Source organism: Diabrotica virgifera, chromosome 6, assembly GCF_917563875.1.
Source record: "Diabrotica virgifera virgifera chromosome 6, PGI_DIABVI_V3a".
Lineage (NCBI taxonomy): Eukaryota > Metazoa > Arthropoda > Insecta > Coleoptera > Chrysomelidae > Diabrotica > Diabrotica virgifera.
In genome coordinates this window covers 48,101,327-48,125,924 of record NC_065448.1, presented here as the reverse complement: position 1 = coordinate 48,125,924, position 24,598 = coordinate 48,101,327, and the positions used below count along the sequence as shown (strand labels likewise).

Here is a 24,598-nt window from a genome sequence, read left to right as displayed (position 1 = left end):
ATTTTGATTTTTGTAGGTTTCTATTGGTCAAAATTTCTATGAATGAAATAATCTTACAAATTTTTGTCACGCGCGGTGACAGTATATAATCTCCTAAAATAATAACAACTAAATAGCTTTGTTTGGTATACTTATTTACCAATATTTTATAAACAACAAACCGATTAAAATATATTTTTTCTTCCGATAATTCTGTGTGATAACCCGTCACATTTAGGATAACATTATTTTATTGTTACAGATAATGATTTGGAAGACCTAATTAAAGAAATTATACAAGCCAGCAATAGAGGAGTGTCAGCTATCAAAAATGCAACGGGTGAGCCAAACTGGAGTTTTGGACAGTCGTTGTTTTTCGCCAGCACCGTTGTGACAACAATAGGTAAAATAATCTAGAACATAAACTTAATTATTGTAAACAAAATAAATGCAAAACATGGATCCAATTTTAACAAAATATCTTCCACTTACCGATAAAAAGAGGTGTTGGAGAAAGAGATACGTCTAACTCGTTATGTCTCGTTATGTCTAACTCTTTACATAAAAACAAAAAAATATTTTCCAAAGAAACTATCTTCTTCTTCCTGTGTGCTGTCCAATTAACGGAGGTTAGTAACCAGATTTCAAAAAGTTTTTCTGTTCTTACCAGTGTGTAATATTTCTTCTGCATTCATATTTGCCCTGATGCGAATATTTCGCAGCCATGACTTTTTCTTTTATCCATCCACTCTACCCTGCATGATGATCTGCACTAGGCTGTATTTTCCATTATTGTTCTATGTCCAAGGTATGCGGTCTTGCGCAGATTTATTGTTCTTAAAGTCTGTATGACACTATGCATTTTCGTGTATCGTTTCTGATATCGTTTCTGATATCTCAAAAAAATGCATAGTGTCATACACAGATACAAGAAACCATATCAGAAACGATACAAGAATTTGTGTCAGACACAGATTCTTGTACAAGAACTGCGCCAATTTCTGCGCAAAGAGCAAAAACGTAAAACCTGCTGGCAAAACAACTAAATGTCATAATGGAATGGCGGCTGAAAATGGGATCTTATGTCTTGATGAATTTATTTGTGTTTTTGTAGGTAGGTATATATTTATAAATCTTTTATTGATACTTAATAATAAATGGACCTCTGTTCTACTAATAACCATGTATTTAGCTCCTAATAAAGTTCAAACTATAACATTGAATTTCATGTTGCATAATTTTTTTAATAGATGAAAATACAATAGTTCCTAATTTGGATGAAACTGAAGATAATTCTAATGCAAATATTTTAGCGCAAATATCAAAACAAAATAAAAACACAAATAATCAACCTCAAACAGTCAACATAAAAATTCTGGTTAACATTAAAATGTTAAATTCATAAGTTTTTAAAAGTCTATAAATTTTATAAAATCCTTAAAATCAGCTGTAGACGCAGTACTACCATACGTTACCATACCAATGTAACGTGACACAGGGTGATAAACAAAATTTTGACCAATCACGTGCCGAATTTCATACAATTTTCGATACAAGAACTTGCATAGTGTCATACAGGGCACAAATGTACGCACAAGAAATGATACAAGAAACGATATCAGAAACGATACAAGAATTTGTGTCAGACACAGATTCTTGTACAAGAACTGCGCCAATTTCTGCGCAAAGAGCAAAAACGTAAAACCTGCTGGCAAAACAACTAAATGTCATAATGGAATGGCGGCTGAAAATGGGATCTTATGTCTTGATGAATTTATTTGTGTTTTTGTAGGTAGGTATATATTTATAAATCTTTTATTGATACTTAATAATAAATGGACCTCTGTTCTACTAATAACCATATATTTAGCTCCTAATAAAGTTCAAACTATAACTTTGAATTTCATGTTGCATAATTTTTTTAATAGATGAAAATACAATAGTTCCTAATTTGGATGAAACTGAAGATAATTCTAATGCAAATATTTTAGCGCAAATATCAAAACAAAATAAAAACACAAATAATCAACCTCAAACAGTCAACATAAAAATTCTGGTTAACATTAAAATGTTAAATTCATAAGTTTTTAAAAGTCTATAAATTTTATAAAATCCTTAAAATCAGCTGTAGACGCAGTACTACCATACGTTACCATACCAATGTAACGTGACACAGGGTGACAAACAAAATTTTGACCAATCACGTGCCGAATTTCATACAATTTTCGATACAAGAACTTGCATAGTGTCATACAGGGCACAAATGTACGCACAAGAAATGATACAAGAAACGATATCAGAAACGATACAAGAATTTGTGTCAGACACAGATTCTTGTACAAGAACTGCGCCAATTTCTGCGCAAAGAGCAAAAACGTAAAACCTGCTGGCAAAACAACTAAATGTCATAATGGAATGGCGGCTGAAAATGGGATCTTATGTCTTGATGAATTTATTTGTGTTTTTGTAGGTAGGTATATATTTATAAATCTTTTATTGATACTTAATAATAAATGGACCTCTGTTCTACTAATAACCATATATTTAGCTCCTAATAAAGTTCAAACTATAACTTTGAATTTCATGTTGCATAATTTTTTTAATAGATGAAAATACAATAGTTCCTAATTTGGATGAAACTGAAGATAATTCTAATGCAAATATTTTAGCGCAAATATCAAAACAAAATAAAAACACAAATAATCAACCTCAAACAGTCAACATAAAAATTCTGGTTAACATTAAAATGTTAAATTCATAAGTTTTTAAAAGTCTATAAATTTTATAAAATCCTTAAAATCAGCTGTAGACGCAGTACTACCATACGTTACCATACCAATGTAACGTGACACAGGGTGACAAACAAAATTTTGACCAATCACGTGCCGAATTTCATACAATTTTCGATACAAGAACTTGCATAGTGTCATACAGGGCACAAATGTACGCACAAGAAATGATACAAGAAACGATATCAGAAACGATACAAGAATTTGTGTCAGACACAGATTCTTGTACAAGAACTGCGCCAATTTCTGCGCAAAGAGCAAAAACGTAAAACCTGCTGGCAAAACAACTAAATGTCATAATGGAATGGCGGCTGAAAATGGGATCTTATGTCTTGATGAATTTATTTGTGTTTTTGTAGGTAGGTATATATTTATAAATCTTTTATTGATACTTAATAATAAATGGACCTCTGTTCTACTAATAACCATATATTTAGCTCCTAATAAAGTTCAAACTATAACTTTGAATTTCATGTTGCATAATTTTTTTAATAGATGAAAATACAATAGTTCCTAATTTGGATGAAACTGAAGATAATTCTAATGCAAATATTTTAGCGCAAATATCAAAACAAAATAAAAACACAAATAATCAACCTCAAACAGTCAACATAAAAATTCTGGTTAACATTAAAATGTTAAATTCATAAGTTTTTAAAAGTCTATAAATTTTATAAAATCCTTAAAATCAGCTGTAGACGCAGTACTACCATACGTTACCATACCAATGTAACGTGACACAGGGTGACAAACAAAATTTTGACCAATCACGTGCCGAATTTCATACAATTTTCGATACAAGAACTTGCATAGTGTCATACAGGGCACAAATGTACGCACAAGAAATGATACAAGAAACGATATCAGAAACGATACAAGAATTTGTGTCAGACACAGATTCTTGTACAAGAACTGCGCCAATTTCTGCGCAAAGAGCAAAAACGTAAAACCTGCTGGCAAAACAACTAAATGTCATAATGGAATGGCGGCTGAAAATGGGATCTTATGTCTTGATGAATTTATTTGTGTTTTTGTAGGTAGGTATATATTTATAAATCTTTTATTGATACTTAATAATAAATGGACCTCTGTTCTACTAATAACCATATATTTAGCTCCTAATAAAGTTCAAACTATAACTTTGAATTTCATGTTGCATAATTTTTTTAATAGATGAAAATACAATAGTTCCTAATTTGGATGAAACTGAAGATAATTCTAATGCAAATATTTTAGCGCAAATATCAAAACAAAATAAAAACACAAATAATCAACCTCAAACAGTCAACATAAAAATTCTGGTTAACATTAAAATGTTAAATTCATAAGTTTTTAAAAGTCTATAAATTTTATAAAATCCTTAAAATCAGCTGTAGACGCAGTACTACCATACGTTACCATACCAATGTAACGTGACACAGGGTGACAAACAAAATTTTGACCAATCACGTGCCGAATTTCATACAATTTTCGATACAAGAACTTGCATAGTGTCATACAGGGCACAAATGTACGCACAAGAAATGATACAAGAAACGATATCAGAAACGATACAAGAATTTGTGTCAGACACAGATTCTTGTACAAGAACTGCGCCAATTTCTGCGCAAAGAGCAAAAACGTAAAACCTGCTGGCAAAACAACTAAATGTCATAATGGAATGGCGGCTGAAAATGGGATCTTATGTCTTGATGAATTTATTTGTGTTTTTGTAGGTAGGTATATATTTATAAATCTTTTATTGATACTTAATAATAAATGGACCTCTGTTCTACTAATAACCATATATTTAGCTCCTAATAAAGTTCAAACTATAACTTTGAATTTCATGTTGCATAATTTTTTTAATAGATGAAAATACAATAGTTCCTAATTTGGATGAAACTGAAGATAATTCTAATGCAAATATTTTAGCGCAAATATCAAAACAAAATAAAAACACAAATAATCAACCTCAAACAGTCAACATAAAAATTCTGGTTAACATTAAAATGTTAAATTCATAAGTTTTTAAAAGTCTATAAATTTTATAAAATCCTTAAAATCAGCTGTAGACGCAGTACTACCATACGTTACCATACCAATGTAACGTGACACAGGGTGATAAACAAAATTTTGACCAATCACGTGCCGAATTTCATACAATTTTCGATACAAGAACTTGCATAGTGTCATACAGGGCACAAATGTACGCACAAGAAATGATACAAGAAACGATATCAGAAACGATACAAGAATTTGTGTCAGACACAGATTCTTGTACAAGAACTGCGCCAATTTCTGCGCAAAGAGCAAAAACGTAAAACCTGCTGGCAAAACAACTAAATGTCATAATGGAATGGCGGCTGAAAATGGGATCTTATGTCTTGATGAATTTATTTGTGTTTTTGTAGGTAGGTATATATTTATAAATCTTTTATTGATACTTAATAATAAATGGACCTCTGTTCTACTAATAACCATATATTTAGCTCCTAATAAAGTTCAAACTATAACTTTGAATTTCATGTTGCATAATTTTTTTAATAGATGAAAATACAATAGTTCCTAATTTGGATGAAACTGAAGATAATTCTAATGCAAATATTTTAGCGCAAATATCAAAACAAAATAAAAACACAAATAATCAACCTCAAACAGTCAACATAAAAATTCTGGTTAACATTAAAATGTTAAATTCATAAGTTTTTAAAAGTCTATAAATTTTATAAAATCCTTAAAATCAGCTGTAGACGCAGTACTACCATACGTTACCATACCAATGTAACGTGACACAGGGTGACAAACAAAATTTTGACCAATCACGTGCCGAATTTCATACAATTTTCGATACAAGAACTTGCATAGTGTCATACAGGGCACAAATGTACGCACAAGAAATGATACAAGAAACGATATCAGAAACGATACAAGAATTTGTGTCAGACACAGATTCTTGTACAAGAACTGCGCCAATTTCTGCGCAAAGAGCAAAAACGTAAAACCTGCTGGCAAAACAACTAAATGTCATAATGGAATGGCGGCTGAAAATGGGATCTTATGTCTTGATGAATTTATTTGTGTTTTTGTAGGTAGGTATATATTTATAAATCTTTTATTGATACTTAATAATAAATGGACCTCTGTTCTACTAATAACCATATATTTAGCTCCTAATAAAGTTCAAACTATAACTTTGAATTTCATGTTGCATAATTTTTTTAATAGATGAAAATACAATAGTTCCTAATTTGGATGAAACTGAAGATAATTCTAATGCAAATATTTTAGCGCAAATATCAAAACAAAATAAAAACACAAATAATCAACCTCAAACAGTCAACATAAAAATTCTGGTTAACATTAAAATGTTAAATTCATAAGTTTTTAAAAGTCTATAAATTTTATAAAATCCTTAAAATCAGCTGTAGACGCAGTACTACCATACGTTACCATACCAATGTAACGTGACACAGGGTGACAAACAAAATTTTGACCAATCACGTGCCGAATTTCATACAATTTTCGATACAAGAACTTGCATAGTGTCATACAGGGCACAAATGTACGCACAAGAAATGATACAAGAAACGATATCAGAAACGATACAAGAATTTGTGTCAGACACAGATTCTTGTACAAGAACTGCGCCAATTTCTGCGCAAAGAGCAAAAACGTAAAACCTGCTGGCAAAACAACTAAATGTCATAATGGAATGGCGGCTGAAAATGGGATCTTATGTCTTGATGAATTTATTTGTGTTTTTGTAGGTAGGTATATATTTATAAATCTTTTATTGATACTTAATAATAAATGGACCTCTGTTCTACTAATAACCATATATTTAGCTCCTAATAAAGTTCAAACTATAACTTTGAATTTCATGTTGCATAATTTTTTTAATAGATGAAAATACAATAGTTCCTAATTTGGATGAAACTGAAGATAATTCTAATGCAAATATTTTAGCGCAAATATCAAAACAAAATAAAAACACAAATAATCAACCTCAAACAGTCAACATAAAAATTCTGGTTAACATTAAAATGTTAAATTCATAAGTTTTTAAAAGTCTATAAATTTTATAAAATCCTTAAAATCAGCTGTAGACGCAGTACTACCATACGTTACCATACCAATGTAACGTGACACAGGGTGACAAACAAAATTTTGACCAATCACGTGCCGAATTTCATACAATTTTCGATACAAGAACTTGCATAGTGTCATACAGGGCACAAATGTACGCACAAGAAATGATACAAGAAACGATATCAGAAACGATACAAGAATTTGTGTCAGACACAGATTCTTGTACAAGAACTGCGCCAATTTCTGCGCAAAGAGCAAAAACGTAAAACCTGCTGGCAAAACAACTAAATGTCATAATGGAATGGCGGCTGAAAATGGGATCTTATGTCTTGATGAATTTATTTGTGTTTTTGTAGGTAGGTATATATTTATAAATCTTTTATTGATACTTAATAATAAATGGACCTCTGTTCTACTAATAACCATATATTTAGCTCCTAATAAAGTTCAAACTATAACTTTGAATTTCATGTTGCATAATTTTTTTAATAGATGAAAATACAATAGTTCCTAATTTGGATGAAACTGAAGATAATTCTAATGCAAATATTTTAGCGCAAATATCAAAACAAAATAAAAACACAAATAATCAACCTCAAACAGTCAACATAAAAATTCTGGTTAACATTAAAATGTTAAATTCATAAGTTTTTAAAAGTCTATAAATTTTATAAAATCCTTAAAATCAGCTGTAGACGCAGTACTACCATACGTTACCATACCAATGTAACGTGACACAGGGTGACAAACAAAATTTTGACCAATCACGTGCCGAATTTCATACAATTTTCGATACAAGAACTTGCATAGTGTCATACAGGGCACAAAACGTACGTACAAGAAACGATGCAAGAAAATGTATATAACTTTCTAATATCAGAAACGATATTAGAAATGATACAAGAAAATGCATAATGTCATACAGCCTTAACAATTATTTCCAATATTCCGAGTAGACCAATACGCATACAGAATAAGCCAAATAAAAACGGAACATACGCAGTTAATACAGTGTATCGGAACTACGTTTGAAATAGTCTACCAATATAAAAGTTTGACAAACATAAATCATAGCAACTCAACTACCTGTCTCCTTTTAGGCTAAGGCTACGGCCAGACAAGCGACAATTTACGGCGCCATAAGAGCAGCAAAATGAAGCGCGAAAATGGGTCCTGGTAAGAAGGATCTGGGTCCAAATTTGTAGCTCATCTAACCAGAACAACGACCGAAACACTGTATTTACATCTCGCGACACGCCGTAATTTACATCCCCGTCTGGTCATGATTTTTACGGCCGATTTTACTGCTCTTACGGCGCTGTAACAGCAGTAAAATGAAGCGGCGGTAACTGCAGTAAAAAGCGTGGCCAGACGGGGATGTAAATTACTGCGTGTCGCGAGATGTAATTACAGTGTTTTGGTCGTGGTTGTGGCTAGATGAGCTACAAATTTGGACCTAGGTCCATTTGTTTGCGACACGACGCTGAAGATGGACCCGTTCGATGTTGCTGCGCGATATTTTACAGCTCAGTCTGGCCATCCACTACACTCACCGCGGGACCAATTTTCGCGCTTCATTTTACTGCTCTTATGGCGCCGTAAATTGTCGCTTGTCTGGTCGTAGCCTTAGCCTAAAAGGAGACAGGTAGTTGAGTTGCTATGATTTATGTGTGTTAAACTTTTATATTGGTCGAATATTTCAAACGTAGTTCCGATACACTGTATTAACTGCATATGTTCCGTTTTTATTTGGCTTATTCTGTATATTAGAACAACGATCAACTCCACAAATGATTACTTCCAGGAAATCAAAATCAAAATAGAAAAGGCTAGAGCAAATTTTAACAAACTGAGAAGAGTGGCTCTGCATAAGAGATTTCAAGTTAGAGTTAAGTGTTAGGTTGGCTAGGTGCTACGTTTTCTCGACTTTGTTTTATGGAATGGAAGCTTGGACCTTGAATGCTACATAAATGAGAAACACTGGAATCATTCGAGCTGTGGGTGTACAGAAGAATTCTGAAAATATCGCGGACAAAATACGTAACAAACAAAGAAGTTCTAAGAAAGATGAATAAAGAAATGAAAATATTAAAAACAAACAAAAAAAAGACAATGGGGAACTTGCACATTTTTTTATTACGTAATAATGTTCAGTTTGGTTTAAAAATAAGATTTCCAAAATTTCACGTGTCAAAAACTAGTAATAAATTTAGAAATACAAATGTTTAAATATCTAGGCATCACACTATCTAGCTACGGAAGGCTCGAAATAGAAGTGGAAGATCAAGTGAATAGAGCAAAAAGAGCCACATGTTGCCTGAATGACACAATATGGAGAAATAAAAATATCGGAAAAGAAATGAAAGACAGAATTTACAAAACAGTCATCTGACCAATAATGACATACGCGGCAGAAACACAACCCGACATAGAGAGGACAAAAAGATTGCTCGAGCAAGGAGTACAGATATATGACGGAGATGCAAGGTGGATAACATTAATAACTGGCTAAGAAACAGAAGAATAGAATGGAACGACCACATAAGCCGAATGACAACAAATAGGGTAGTCAGGACAGCGAGAGACGGTTCCCCAATAGGAAGACGATCAGTGGGAAGACCACGAAAACGATGGAACGACAACTTACTAGAGCCACATTGAAAAAACAGACAGTCATGTCTATACAAAAAGAAGAAGAAGAAGAAGAATTATTGCTAGAGGTACCTCTCTTATAAGAGCACAGAGACAAGAAATAAGAAAGGCATCGTTAAAAAAAGTAAAAAAAGTAAAAAAGTAATACATAAAACAGTTTGTACAAAATAATATACTACACTTTATCTATTTATATAATTTTGGTTTTCTTACATTGTTATTAAATTTTAAACTTAATAATTAATAAGTTAGCGATACTTCTCACCTAACGTAATAAATCTAAAGAACAAGGACGCATAAACCTTAGATAGGATCAAAATTTAATAGGAAAAGATAAATTTCCATAATTTACCATAATCCGGATTTTATGACATTCCTAAATCTTTAATCTGCACGAGCTAACGAGCTAAACTTCTTGTTTGTTACGAAACTTTTAGCAGTAAAAATTTATATACTTTTTAAGCGATCAAATATTTGTATGCAATCCTGCATTTTAAACATATCGAAACTAAAAATGCATTTTTAGTAGTTGGTAGGATTTCATTTTAATCTCTACCAAACGTTGAGACAGTTAATTCCTTTTCTAAGGAACATTACCACATATTTTAGGACCAAGGCAATGTCAAGAAAGAGTTATTTTCCTTCGATATAGTAATAGATGACTTCAAAGCACATATTTCAAAAATGCGTTTGGTTTTGGTTTATATGGTTGTACTTAATAGGAGAATAAAAATTGTCGATTGCGAGATAACATTTAACATCAGAAATTAATTTAGAACAAATGAAGTGATATAACACTATTAACACGTTGCCGAGACAAAAATATATACGACGAAATTCACCCTGTAGGAATAATGGAAAATAGAATTTGACAAGATTTTGATATGTCATATAAGGGGATGTAACGTGTTACATATTTTGAAGAACATGTCCTCGGTTGCTCAGTAATGGAAGATATATGGGGGTGGTTCTTAACGGAATGTTATTAATATGCTCTTATTAGCTTGGAAATAAAAAACAATAGAAAAATCAAATAAGAATATCACATAAAAATAAATAAAATATTGGGCGCCACTGGTTTCCTTGAAAAATAGAAACGTAAAAAAAAGATAGCTAAATTAAAAATTAAACAAAAACCTAGTCAATACAAAATATATAAATGGCGTGACTTACCTTATCTATGTCTTTACTCAGCTAAATCTTTGTTGTACTTACGAAACAAGAGAAAGGGAAAAGACAATAAAAAAATAATATTTTGCAATGAACCAAACTTTTTTATTGAAACAAAGTAAAAAAAATTAAAAAGATCTGTGATCCCTTGCGATTTTACATAAAGATATCATGTTTACCAAAAAGAAAATGAAAAGTTTACAAAAAGAATACCTTGTACTAGTCCTGTATCTTCTCTTGGGTGGTTTTAAGTCAAAGGCACAGTTCACTTCACTAAATGTCACTTTACAAAGGAATAGATACATTAAAAGTACATCAATGCATGGTTGTTTCCATAGTTTATAGAAAAATTCGTGAATTCTGCTAATTTGACCAGTGGTGTATTCCAAAAAATTTGAACTTTGCAAAAGACCCCGCAACACTCCTTGTGAAAAAGTGGCACAGCTCAAATTGAATGAAAGTCCGGTCAATGATGGTTCTCGTCGCGTAGATTAAAAAAGTCCAGGGGACCTAGGTCTGAAAAACTATTATTCTGAAACTACAGCCTTCTTAAGTTATTTGATTCAGGTGCTCGGTTCACGTTATGTACACTAATTTACGGTCAAGTGAACGAAAATATTTATTATTGAAAGAAGAGACACTCATTTTCTTCATGCATATTTACGTGTTGCTTATATACGTGGTCAAAAATAGATGCATCGAATTTTAGTCTTAAGAAAACCTCTGAAAATTCCTCAGAAAATTGAAGAAGTGCGATAGAAAATGTGAAGAAAAGGAGTTTTCTCTCTTCTTTCAATAATAAATATTTTCGGTCACTTGACCGTAAATTAGTGCACAAACTGAGCACCTGAATCCAATAACTTCAGAAGGCTGTAGCTTCAGAATAATAGTTTTTCAGACCTAGGTCCCATGGACTTTTTTAATCTACACACTGAGAACTATAATTGACCGAACCTTCATTAAATTTGACCGGAGCCACTTTTCCATAAAGAGTGTTACGGTGTCCTATTTATGTTCTTTTAGCATCATAACCGTCTTAACTTGTCTCTCTATGTCCTTCCATGCAGATCTCTCTTGTGCCCTTCTCTTCCATTGTCTTATTTTTAGGTCGTCTTCCACGTCATCCAACCATCTCGTTATGGGCCTTTCTTTTTTCGTCTTCCTATCGGCCTTTTTCTTTGCTGTTTTTGCCTCTGGACATATCCCAACCATGACAGTCTTAGACTTTTCACAAATCTTACAATATCATACTCTCCATTCAGTTCATCAAATTTGTCGTTTCTCCTGATTCTCCATGTGCAGTCTTCCTCTTGCACCGGCCATATACTTTTCTCAGTATCTAAGTTAGGCTTCACCTTTTTTTTGTCATTACTCAAATTTCACAGCCATAGGTTACTACGGGTCTAATCAATGTTTTGTAGATAGTCATTTTGGTTCTTTTGTCTAATCATTTCGATGACATCAATATTTTATTAGCATAGTATGTACGAGCCCCACTGAAAATAAATGCATTAATTTCGCTACTTACGGAATTCTTATTGACTTCTGTGCCCAGATACGTGAAGGCATCCACACGTTCAATGTTATATTATAGTTGTCTATTGTGATATTATTTTCATTGTCAGGTGTTCTTTGGACGGTCATGTACTTCGTTTTTCTTTAGTTTATTTTAAGTTCTCTTTTTCATGCGTCAGGATAAATTTCCTTGATAGCTTCCATTAGTCATTGCTTGCTCCTACTAATGATAGCTACATCGTCCGCATATGCAGTAATTTGTACTGTTTTGTTATCGGCAATATCACAATAGTTATGAATATCACGAAATGAAATGAAAAAGGAAAAGCCACAAGACAAGCAGGACAGCTGCACAGACCAAGTCCTAGCGCTGACTAACTATATAGAAACAGGCTTTCAAAAACAACTAAAAATATCTACTGTTTTCATTGATTTATCAGCAGCGTACAATACCGTGTGGAGACAAGGTGTAATATAAATTAATACGAGCGGTTCCATGCAGAAAGATTACTGATGTCATTAATAGGGCTTTTCATTCACAGTCATTTGTTTCGAGCTTCTGTCATGTGTCACATAATATTAATATATCTACGTCATACGTTATTGGCATATACCAATGATACAAACCAGAGACGTATGACGTAGATATATTAATATTATGTAACACATGACAGAAGCTCGAAACAAATGACAATCGATGAAAAGCCCTATACAATGCTATGCAATAGAAGTTTTCAAGTCATCATGGGCGGTAAGACCAGTACCCAAATGAAACTGAACAATGGTATCTCGCAAGGATCGGTGCTGGCCCCTCTACTCTTTAGCCTTTATATAGCAGACATGCCTGAAACCACATCAAAGAAGTTCGGGTATGCAGATGACTGGGCACTTGCTACGAGCCATGAAGAATTGGAAACTACTGAGCAAATATTAACAAACGACCTGGTTACCCTCGGGAGATATTTCCGTCACTGGAGATTACAGCTCAATACCTCCAAAACGGAAGTATCATGCTTTCATTTAAACAACAGATTGGCTAATTATTAATTAAAAATCCACTTTGAAAACAGACTCCTCAATCATACTAAATACCCAAAATATCTAGGTGTGACACTCGATAGAAGTCACAACAATATTCTACCGTATTCTACAAAAGTTATGCGGTACCACATGGGGTTCCTCAGCGACTACACTTAGGTCGACAGCGCTGGGACTCGTGTATCCTGTTGCAGAGTACTGCGCACCGATATGGCTCAACAGCCCACACACCAGACGTGTTGATGCCCAACTAAACCAGGCTTTGCGTATTATATAAGGTAAGGTTTGTTCAACAGTAAATGGTTTGAGTTCAATTAGTGCGGTCGTAAATATTATTAAATTTATCTGACCTGGCCCATTGTTAAGACCCACCCGGAGCGATAAGCCACCGAGGTAGACAGAGTTGGTCTTTTGCAATTAACATTGACTAGACGGTGCTCCCATAATAAAGCCTAAAATAAATTTTACCTGAAACCGGGCCTTTTATACTATTATCGGTTAATCCGGGCTGTTTATAGTGGTAACTAATTGAACTTAACCATTTACTGTTTAACATACCATACAATCCAGGCCACGCCAACGTATTGGCTACCAGCACTAAGCCACATAGCCCCCTCAAACATCCGTCGAGAGCATGTCCTTGTCAGGGAGTATAGAAAAATTAACGCCGATTCTGTGCTCCGCTCTCACGTTGATATTAACGACAGAGACATAAGTAGGCTTCGTTCAAGAAAAAAACTCTCTGAATTCTGCAAGGATACTAATTGAAAGGAATTTCGAAATAACCGACCGCTGGCAAGAAGATTGGGAGAAGAATGCTCACCTGACATCCGAAATATGTCATGTATTACAAGCAAGCCAGAGGGTTTCAATCAACCAAGACGGATCTGGGCGACACTAAATAAAATTAGAACCAACTGTGGTAGGTGCTCTGATTCACTTTTTATATGGGAAAAAATACCTTCTCCAAATTGCGATTGCGGTGCTGAGAGAAAAACGATTAAGCATTTGATGGAGGAATGCCCCATCAAATCGTTACAGTGGCAATCGGTCAGATTTTTTAGTGGCGACCAATGAGTCAATTGAATATACAGTCGACTCTCGTTAATTAGAAACTCTAGGGACTCTTAAAATATTACGAATTATTGAGTGTTTGAAATATCAAATGGTTCGAAATTGGTGAGAGAAAATAAATAAAACTTCGAATTATTAAGTGTTGATTATTTATTAACTGCTACATATTCTATAACGATGACAAAAGTTTAGAGGTATTAGAGGTTTAGAGGAATTCATCAATCTTTGGAAAGAACTGTATTATACTGGTTTGCTTCAAAACACATTGCTGCTGCTCAGACTACTCAATAATTTTTTCATCACTTTCGTTTTGTAGACAGAAGGTTTGTAAGGTATCGAATGAGGATCTTGCTTCCTTAACTGACACCTCTGCCAAAGGTTCTGATGTATCGTACTCATCTTCATCGTTACTTTTTTCATTCGTATCTGTCGCAGATAAAATTTCGCCATCGGTTAGTGAACCTAAGACAGTAACATCTTCATCCACTTGAACAAAGTCAGAAAAACTCACACCGCTGATGTCAACTACTAATGGTTTTATTGCTGGTTCTTCATCATCCAACTTTGAATTGTCGAGTGTTGGACGCCGATGAGTTCGAATTAACGCGTCATTTTGTTATATAGCAATGATGTTTTTCGTTCGAATTACCAAGTGTATAAAAATGTATTGATTTAGTTCGAAATATAAAGAGATTATGTAGGGAACTCGTGATAACTTTGAATTATAGAGAGATTCGAATTATCGCAGGTTTGAATTAACGCGAGTCGACTGTATTTCCCAACTAAACTTTCGTTTATAAAAATGTATTATTATTTATAATGTATTGTTATCTTTATTTGTATACAAAAACTGTAATATAGCCATACGCTAAATAAATAAATATATATTAGAGTGAGAACTGAAAGTCCGTGGTGTACAGACGTGTTTACAATTGCTCTCTAAAATATATAGTTTCGTGCCATTGATTGTTTTTAATTAATCAAACAGTAAGTCTTTTTTGGATCTACTACATACATTAGTTTAATTAACAACTTCAAAAAAACATAAACCTGCACCTCATTAGAAGAATGTCTTCAAAATCTCTGTGCTTATATTGCAATAATTTGTTAATGGAGATCGATAGCCAGGTCTCTTGTCTAAGTTGCAACAAATTATGCCATAAAAGATGTGCTCGATCAGAATTAAATGGTTGCAATGAAACATCCGTATCATTTGAGAACTGGCATTGTAATACCTGTAGAGCCTCTCCGAATAACATTACTCTTCAGAATGAGCCATCTATGTCTTCAGCCTCGCTACTCAGCAACCATCAGTTTGATTTACTTATGGACAAATTATCCATTCTCACAAATTCTGTGACAGAATTAAATAACAAGTTTTCTACACAATCACAAATGCTTGAAAACTGCATGAAGGATGTATCCGCTCTTCGTGATGAAAATAATCTTCTTCGTGAAAAAGTTAGTTCCTTGGAAAAACTAGTGAACTCTACAACTCCGTCACAAGATGATATATATTACGAAACTACTCAGCGTTTGAAGCGGGAAAAGAACGTCCTACTCCTAGGAATTCCTGAAAGATCACCCGAAGATGACGCTCGCATAATTAAAGAAGTAATTACGCACTTATCTCCGAATTCTGCGAATTGTATCCAGTCCGGCTATCGTCTTGGAAAAAATACTAATAATAACAAACCTCGTCTTTATCGTGTTATTTTTGGGACTCCTAAGGCTGCATTGGACGTTTTGAGAAACAAGAAGAATATTTCTCGTAATTTATATCCTTCAGTTAAGATAATCTCTGATATGACACCTAAACAGCGTCAACATCTAAATGATTTACGTGCAGAACTAGAGTTACGATTAAAAACTGAAACAAATCTCACTATTAAATATGTTTATGGAGTTCCGCAAATCGTTCAAATACTATCCAACAAAAGAGTTCGCGAGGAAGAGTCTTCACCTAATCGAGAGTCTGGCCTAAAAGTTGTAAAACCTGCCTCCTCGAAATCTGAATAGCAATCAGTACACATTGTTTTTTGGAACTCACAAGGAATTAATAGTGTTAATGACTTTTTAAGTGATTTCAATGATATACCCATTCTTTGTTTATCGGAAACATGGGTTATTACCGAAAATATAAAATTTTCAAATTATTTATCTACTTACTCATGTGCCAGTTCAGTTGCCATAAAAGAAAAATCCTTGGGTAGGGCTAGCGGTGGTCTATCAATTTTTTGTAATCCCAACCTTTCTTCTGTTTGTATTGATAAATCACCTTGGTGGATCTTTTGTTTAATATCTAGCAATAATTATAAATTTGTAGTCTGTAACGTTTATTTTAAACCTAGTCTAAGTATTGAATATTTATTGTCACTATTTCAGGAGGTGTTATCTAATATTTTAGAGAAATTTAATGATACACCTATAATTATTGGAGGAGACTTTAACTCCCGTGTTTCAGACAATGACGTATCCCCTCCTGAAATATTTGAAAACACAAATTTTTTTGACGAGAGACAAAGTTTAGATACTGTAATTAATGCAAAAGGTAGATGCCTTCTTGATTTCATGAATTTTAACGGGTTCTGTCTGTTAAATGGTAGGTGTATTTCTGATCGGCCTGCAAAATTTACTTTCGTCGGCCCTATGGGCAAGAGTACAATAGATTTAGTCTGGGTAAATAACTCACATTTGCACTTTGTTAATGATGTTTACGTAAATACAACGTGTACTTTATCAGACCACTTTCCTGTTTCATGCTTTATAACTCAAACGTATCTTTCACCTATGAAAGAAACTATAATAAAAAATAAAACTATTTTTAAGTTAAACGAATCTTTAGTTTTGTCTTATAAACTAAACATGCAAAATTCGGCGGGGGTGCACATAATTCATGATGTCGAAATGGCAAACAAAAACCTGTTGGATAATATTTATAAAACAGCTGATAATCTTGGGCTGTCAAAAAGTATAATCGCTCCTAACAGACCTAATAAACACAAACCGTGGTATGATTGTCAATGTAGAGATCTAAAGAAATCAGTTAAAAGTAAACTCAAAATTTGTCAACAAAACAATTTCTCAAATCAAACTAAAAACGAATACTTAATTATTAAAGCAGAGTATAAAAAATTATTAAAAGTAAAAAAAACTGAATTTCAACAAAATATTATTGGTAATATTTCCAACTCTACTGATTCAAAAACTTTTTGGTTTCATATTAAAAGAGCTCGAAATATTTCAAATAGTTACATATCTTTACCTGCTGCAACATGGGAAACATTCTACTCTGAAATTATGGGAGCCGGGATAGTGGACACAACCCTCTATTTCGATGCGAGGAATCCGTATTTTGATAATCCTATTACCACCAATGAAATTTACTTAGCTTTAAATTCCTGTCAAAACAACAAAGCTCCAGGATCTGATAATATTCCCTATGAGTTTTACAAATACTTACCAAATAACTGGATCTTATACCTTAACTCATTTTTCAATACTATCTTCAACACTTCCACTTTTCCTAATAGTTGGTCGAAAATTACTCTAAAAATGCTCCACAAAAAAGGTCCCTCTAACGATCCTTCCAATTACAGGGGAATTGCTTTAGTAAACTGCATTACTAAAGTATTCATGCAAATTGTTTTGAACCGTTTAGTCAATTGGGTAGAATCGTTTAATATACTTCCCGAATCCCAATCTGGTTTTCGTAAAGAACGTGGTTGTTACGATAATGTCTATACTCTTACATCCATCATTCAATTTCGTCTCCGATTTAAAAAGCGCAAGCTATTTGTATTGTTTGTTGACTTTAAGCGGGCTTTTGATTGCATTAACCACGCGTTGCTCTGGTCTAAACTTTTTGCTTTAGGTATTAGCTCTAAAATTGTACTTCTACTTAAATCTTTCTATTCTAATGCTACCTTTAGGGTTAATGCTGACGAGCAATATACTAAATCGTTTAACATTTGTGAGGGCGTGTTACAGGGAGAAGTCCTCAGTCCCTTGTTATTTGCGTTATTTCTTGCAGACATCGAAGATTTTTTTAAAAGCCGCGGAGCAGAAGGCATCAATGTTAATAACGTAAATGAAATTCTTATGCTTTTATACGCTGACGATTTGGTAATATTAGGTCACTCGGAGATCGATATATCAAAAAAATTAAAAATGTTGGAGGATTACTGCAAACAAAACAAACTTACTGTCAATACTGCTAAAACTAAAATTATGTGTTTCTCTAGGGGTCCTTATAACTTAAAAAATAATATTAAATTCACTTTCAATCAATATCCCATTCTATTAACTAACACCTATAATTACCTTGGAGTGACTTTTGCCTCTTCGTCTCTATTCCGTGAAATGGCAGATGTGAGTAATGCGAAAGCTAAACAAGCAACTGGAGCACTTATACCTGTTCTAGCTAAACTTAAAATTGACTGCATGCAAACGAGGCTACAACTTTTTGATGCATTAGTAACAAGTACAATCTCCAATTGTATTTCTGTATGGGCACTCCGTTATGTAGATGTTCTCGAACAAGTTCAAGTACAATTCCTAAAACGAATTCTTATGCTTCCCATATCCACACCCGGTTACATAGTCAGAGTGGAATGCGGCAGAGTCAAACTCTTGTATAATATATTCAAGTGGACACTAAACTGGTTAAAGAAAATTTATATGATGGACGATTCCCGTTACCCCAAAATGTGCTTTTTTCGTCAACTACAACTGATGGAGACCGATAGCAGGTATAACTGGGCAGCGCAGGTAAAATCACTTTTTACTTTTATTGATGCTGAACCTATTTGGAATAATCTCTCCCTTCATTCCCTACAACTGAATAGAAAAGCCTTGTTAATCAAATTTAAAAATAAGCTCTCAGAATTAGATATTTCTCTTTGTCAGCAATCCAATTTTCTCCCCTTATATAAACACCTAGCTCTTTCCGAATTAAGTCAAAAATACTTATGCCTAAAAATGCCCATCCAGATTACAAGAACTATTGCACAGCTTCGATTATGTAATTCATTCTGCTTAACGTTCACTTATAAGGATTCTACATATAAAATTAATCCTAATGAAATCTGTACTATTTGTAACAATAAGGAGTTAGAAACAATTGAACATATACTTTTTGATTGTCCAATATATTCTTGTATGAAACAATCATCCATTAATTATATAGCCGATATTGATACTGTAACTCATACCTTAAATAACATTACAGTATATTCAGCTAAAATAATAGCTAGCTATATCTGGAATGTTCTAAAACTTAGGTCTTTCATCATAAATGAATAGTTAAATACGTAAATTATACTTTGTATCTTTAATTAATTCTTATATAACTCGTTGTTTTTTTTTTTTTTTTTTTTATTTATTTCTTTCTTTTGTTTATCCCTAAAATAAACATATTGTGTGTTTCTTGGGATGAGAAAAAGGAACGAAGTATTTGTTCTCACCCTTTCCATAAAATTGTAAAATTTTAAAAGGAAATAAATGTATCTATCTATCTATCTATCTATCTAATTGAACTTAACCATTTACTGTTTAACATACCATACAATCCAGGCCACGCCAACGTATTGGCTACCAGCACTAAGCCACATAGCCCCCTCAAACATCCGTCGAGAGCATGTCCTTGTCAGGGAGTATAGAAAAATTAACGCCGATTCTGTGCTCCGCTCTCACGTTGATATTAACGACAGAGACATAAGTAGGCTTCGTTCAAGAAAAAAACTCTCTGAATTCTGCAAGGATACTAATTGAAAGGAATTTCGAAATAACCGACCGCTGGCAAGAAGATTGGGAGAAGAATGCTCACCTGACATCCGAAATATGTCATGTATTACAAGCAAGCCAGAGGGTTTCAATCAACCAAGACGGATCTGGGCGACACTAAATAAAATTAGAACCAACTGTGGTAGGTGCTCTGATTCACTTTTTATATGGGAAAAAATACCTTCTCCAAATTGCGATTGCGGTGCTGAGAGAAAAACGATTAAGCATTTGATGGAGGAATGCCCCATCAAATCGTTACAGTGGCAATCGGTCAGATTTTTTAGTGGCGACCAATGAGTCAATTGAATATACAGTCGACTCTCGTTAATTAGAAACTCTAGGGACTCTTAAAATATTACGAATTATTGAGTGTTTGAAATATCAAATGGTTCGAAATTGGTGAGAGAAAATAAATAAAACTTCGAATTATTAAGTGTTGATTATTTATTAACTGCTACATATTCTATAACGATGACAAAAGTTTAGAGGTATTAGAGGTTTAGAGGAATTCATCAATCTTTGGAAAGAACTGTATTATACTGGTTTGCTTCAAAACACATTGCTGCTGCTCAGACTACTCAATAATTTTTTCATCACTTTCGTTTTGTAGACAGAAGGTTTGTAAGGTATCGAATGAGGATCTTGCTTCCTTAACTGACACCTCTGCCAAAGGTTCTGATGTATCGTACTCATCTTCATCGTTACTTTTTTCATTCGTATCTGTCGCAGATAAAATTTCGCCATCGGTTAGTGAACCTAAGACAGTAACATCTTCATCCACTTGAACAAAGTCAGAAAAACTCACACCGCTGATGTCAACTACTAATGGTTTTATTGCTGGTTCTTCATCATCCAACTTTGAATTGTCGAGTGTTGGACGCCGATGAGTTCGAATTAACGCGTCATTTTGTTATATAGCAATGATGTTTTTCGTTCGAATTACCAAGTGTATAAAAATGTATTGATTTAGTTCGAAATATAAAGAGATTATGTAGGGAACTCGTGATAACTTTGAATTATAGAGAGATTCGAATTATCGCAGGTTTGAATTAACGCGAGTCGACTGTATTTCCCAACTAAACTTTCGTTTATAAAAATGTATTATTATTTATAATGTATTGTTATCTTTATTTGTATACAAAAACTGTAATATAGCCATACGCTAAATAAATAAATATACTGTTTTGGTATTTACATGGCCCGTTACATTGGTTTTTTTGATGACTTCCTCAAGAACTAGGTTGAACATCATAGTTGATAGTGTGTCCCCCTATCTTTACTCACACATTGATGTCAAATAAGGAAGTCAGTTCTCCATTTACTCTAATTGGAGATTTTGAAACCTACAACATCAATTTTATGAGACTGATATATTTTTTAGGCGGATCATTTATTTCCAGATATCTTTTTCACAACTTTTATAAAAAAAAAAGTTATGCTTTCTGTGAAAAAACAAAGTAATATTTTTATTTTTGAAATATTTGCTACAAAATTCCGGCTATTAAATCGTTAAGAATGGAAGGTAGTCATAAAAAATTCGTGAATTCTGCTAATTTGGCCAGTGTTGTATTTCAAAAAATTTCACTTGTCACTCACTTTGCAAATTTACGTTTGTAATTTCATCAACCGTAATTTACGAAGCCTTACTGACCCTAAAACCAAAGTAATCAAAAGTTTTTGTCTCCCGAAGTTAGTTAGTTAACTTTGTCCTCGAAACGTTATTTTAGATATAAATTTGTCCCCTAACCCGAGAAACTCCACTTTCTAGAATTAAATAATAATATTTTCTTATCTTTTTCCCAATATACAATCGAAACAAGATAAAATAAGTTCGACCTTGCTAGATTTTTTTTATGTAATATAATTTTATACCACAATATAAATTATTTTAAATAGTATTTCATATTTAGCTGACACTACCAAATTTTATTCATATGCGCGTAAATAATTATCTATGTTTGATGATTTTGTAGTAATTCACAGTATGATTAAATTATCAATAACGTATTCAACAATTAAGAGCACTTCCATAAAATATCTTCAACTGTTCAGTTAAAACTCTGCAGTTCAAACTGAAGGTGTGTAAAAAACCTGGGTAGTTGCTAGTTACCATTTGAAAATTTTTGTAGTATACAGCTTTTCGAATATGTAAAAAGATTTTCTACAAACAATATTGTTAAAGTTATTCTAAATGTTTATAAACTACAAAATTTCAAAAATTTGGCATTAGGATTTGTGACTATAATAAATAATTTTTTATACTTTTTTAATACATATTGATAATAAGAGTCTTCTACTTTCATTTGACATCCGCAGAATTGCCCTATCTTCATTATTTTCTGTCTATTTTATGTTATTGCAAAAAAAGGTCTCTGGGATAAACAAATAAAATTACTTTTAAAATAATTAATGGATCGCTCTCAAATTTTGAGGGTTTGTTAAGTACCCCAGTATCCAACTTAGGGTGAAACACCAAAGTTCTACATTACTTTTAATAAAAGTTATTAACATATAACAATTTTCACTTATTTTGCAGTTCGTAAAGCACCAAATTGTCTTCTTAACTTTCAAAAATCGACATGTGGAAGCTTTTTCAATGTTTTAAAAAATCAAATTGTGTAATTTTGTGTCAACTATTCATTCTTAAATAGTTATTATAGTCTTGTGGAGTAATTCTGAGCTCTTTTAGGAAATTATCATAATCATGCGAATATTATTTTCTTTTTAATACCCACTTTACACCACTTTTTTTTCTTTTTTGTTTTCTCTTTTCCCAAAATGTATAATAGACTAATAATTGCTATAGCGTCATCCGACGAAACCATGGTGACTCTGATGGTAACTTGTGACTTCAATCGAAAAATTATTTCAACTGATAAAACTGAACGTGTGTAGACCATATGGATGTCAGTTTTAACTGTGTTCGACCGATCAGTTGAAACTGTGCAGTTAAAACTGAAGGTGTGTAGCGGCCTTAATATTTATATAAAACCTAATTCTCCTTTTCTTTTTCCTCCACCTTTTTATTTTATTAAATCTATATAGTAGTCTATTCATTTTTCGGAGCATACCTCATACCTACTTTCCTGAGAAGTAAGTTGACATCATCTTCCGTTCTTTTGGATCATATCAATGTACACTTGCTTCAACAATATTTCTTGTTAAATTCTCTTCCACCAAATTTTTGAACCTTTATTTTCTATGGCTTGTAATAAGCAGTTCATTCTATTGAATGGTACTGATTTATTGAACTTAATCAAGCCATTGTAATCTGATATAAAAAACAATATATCACCTGGAGAAAATGAGATAGTCTTTGGACAAATCAAATAAGCAAGGAAAGCATTGATAAATATTTTGAAAAAATGATCAATGTTTGTATAAAAAAAGATGTAACCCTCTTCCAATTGCTTAATTCAATAATAATCATAATGCTTAAAAATGGTGACATAGCATTATCTAAAGAACTACAGACCTGTTAGCTTGCTGTCCCATACATACAAGCTATTCATGAAACGGCTTGTGAACGAACTAGATAGCTATCAACCTTCCGAACAGGCTGGTTTTAAGCCTGTACTATATTGGTAAACTATAAAAAGGCTTTTGATACTACCATCATCATCATCCAGCCCTTTGCGCCCACTGCTGGACATAGCCTCCCTCATTTTTGTCCATTGTGCTCTATTTTGAGCACGTTGCATCCAATTTCTAGACATTTTCTTGAGATCGTCAGTCCAACGAGTAGGTGGTCTTCCTCTACTTCTTTTGTCAAATCTCGACCTCCACTCAAGTAATCTCTTCGTCCATCTCCCATCACTGATTCGGGCGACGTGTCCGGCCCAGTTTCATTTCAGGGTGGCAATTCGGGAAATTACATCGGTAACTCCTGTTCTTCGTCTTAAGTCTTCATTTCTAACTCGGTCACGAAGCGATATACTCAGCATTGACCTTTCCATTTTCCTCTGGGCTATTTGCAGCATTTTAAAAGTTGTAGCTGTCAATGTCAAAGTTTCGGCACCATAAGTCATCACAGGCAACACACATTGGTCAAATGTTTTACGTTTTAAAGAAATTGGTATATCGCTTTTAAAGATGTCTTTGAGTTTTCCATAGGCAGCCCATGCTAGGTTTATTCTTCTTCGTAGTTCGCATGTTTGGTTGTCTCTTGTAATCTTTATTTTGTGTCCAAGGTATATGTATTTTTCCACTAGCTCTACTTCGTTGTCTCCAATATTTATATTTCCGCTAGTTACTAGGTTTGTCATGAATTTTGTTTTGGAGATGTTTATTTTAAGACCTACACTGGCACACACTAACTGAAGTTCATGTAGCATTGTACATATCTCCTTAAGGTTGTCAGAGAATAAAACTATGTCGTCTGCGAATTTCAAATTTGTTAATCTTATAGCGTCAATATTCAGGCCTCGCTCTTCCCAGTTAAGTTTTTTACAAGCATATTCTAGTACTGCGGTAATGCGGTAAACAGTTTAGGCGATAAGGTATCGCCCTGTTGGACTCCTCTGTCG

General features: G+C 33.2%; 1 protein-coding gene across 1 annotated transcript in view; it reads left to right on the top strand.

Annotated features, from left to right (window-relative positions):
* LOC126885967 (potassium channel subfamily K member 1-like) overlaps nucleotides 1-24,598 on the top strand; it is a 95,934-nt gene that overhangs the window by 48,509 nt on the left and 22,827 nt on the right. The window contains exon 2 of the mRNA XM_050652805.1: nucleotides 242-382. Within this exon, the coding sequence (XP_050508762.1) occupies nucleotides 242-382 (141 nt within the window). The remainder of the gene's footprint in view (nucleotides 1-241; nucleotides 383-24,598) is intronic.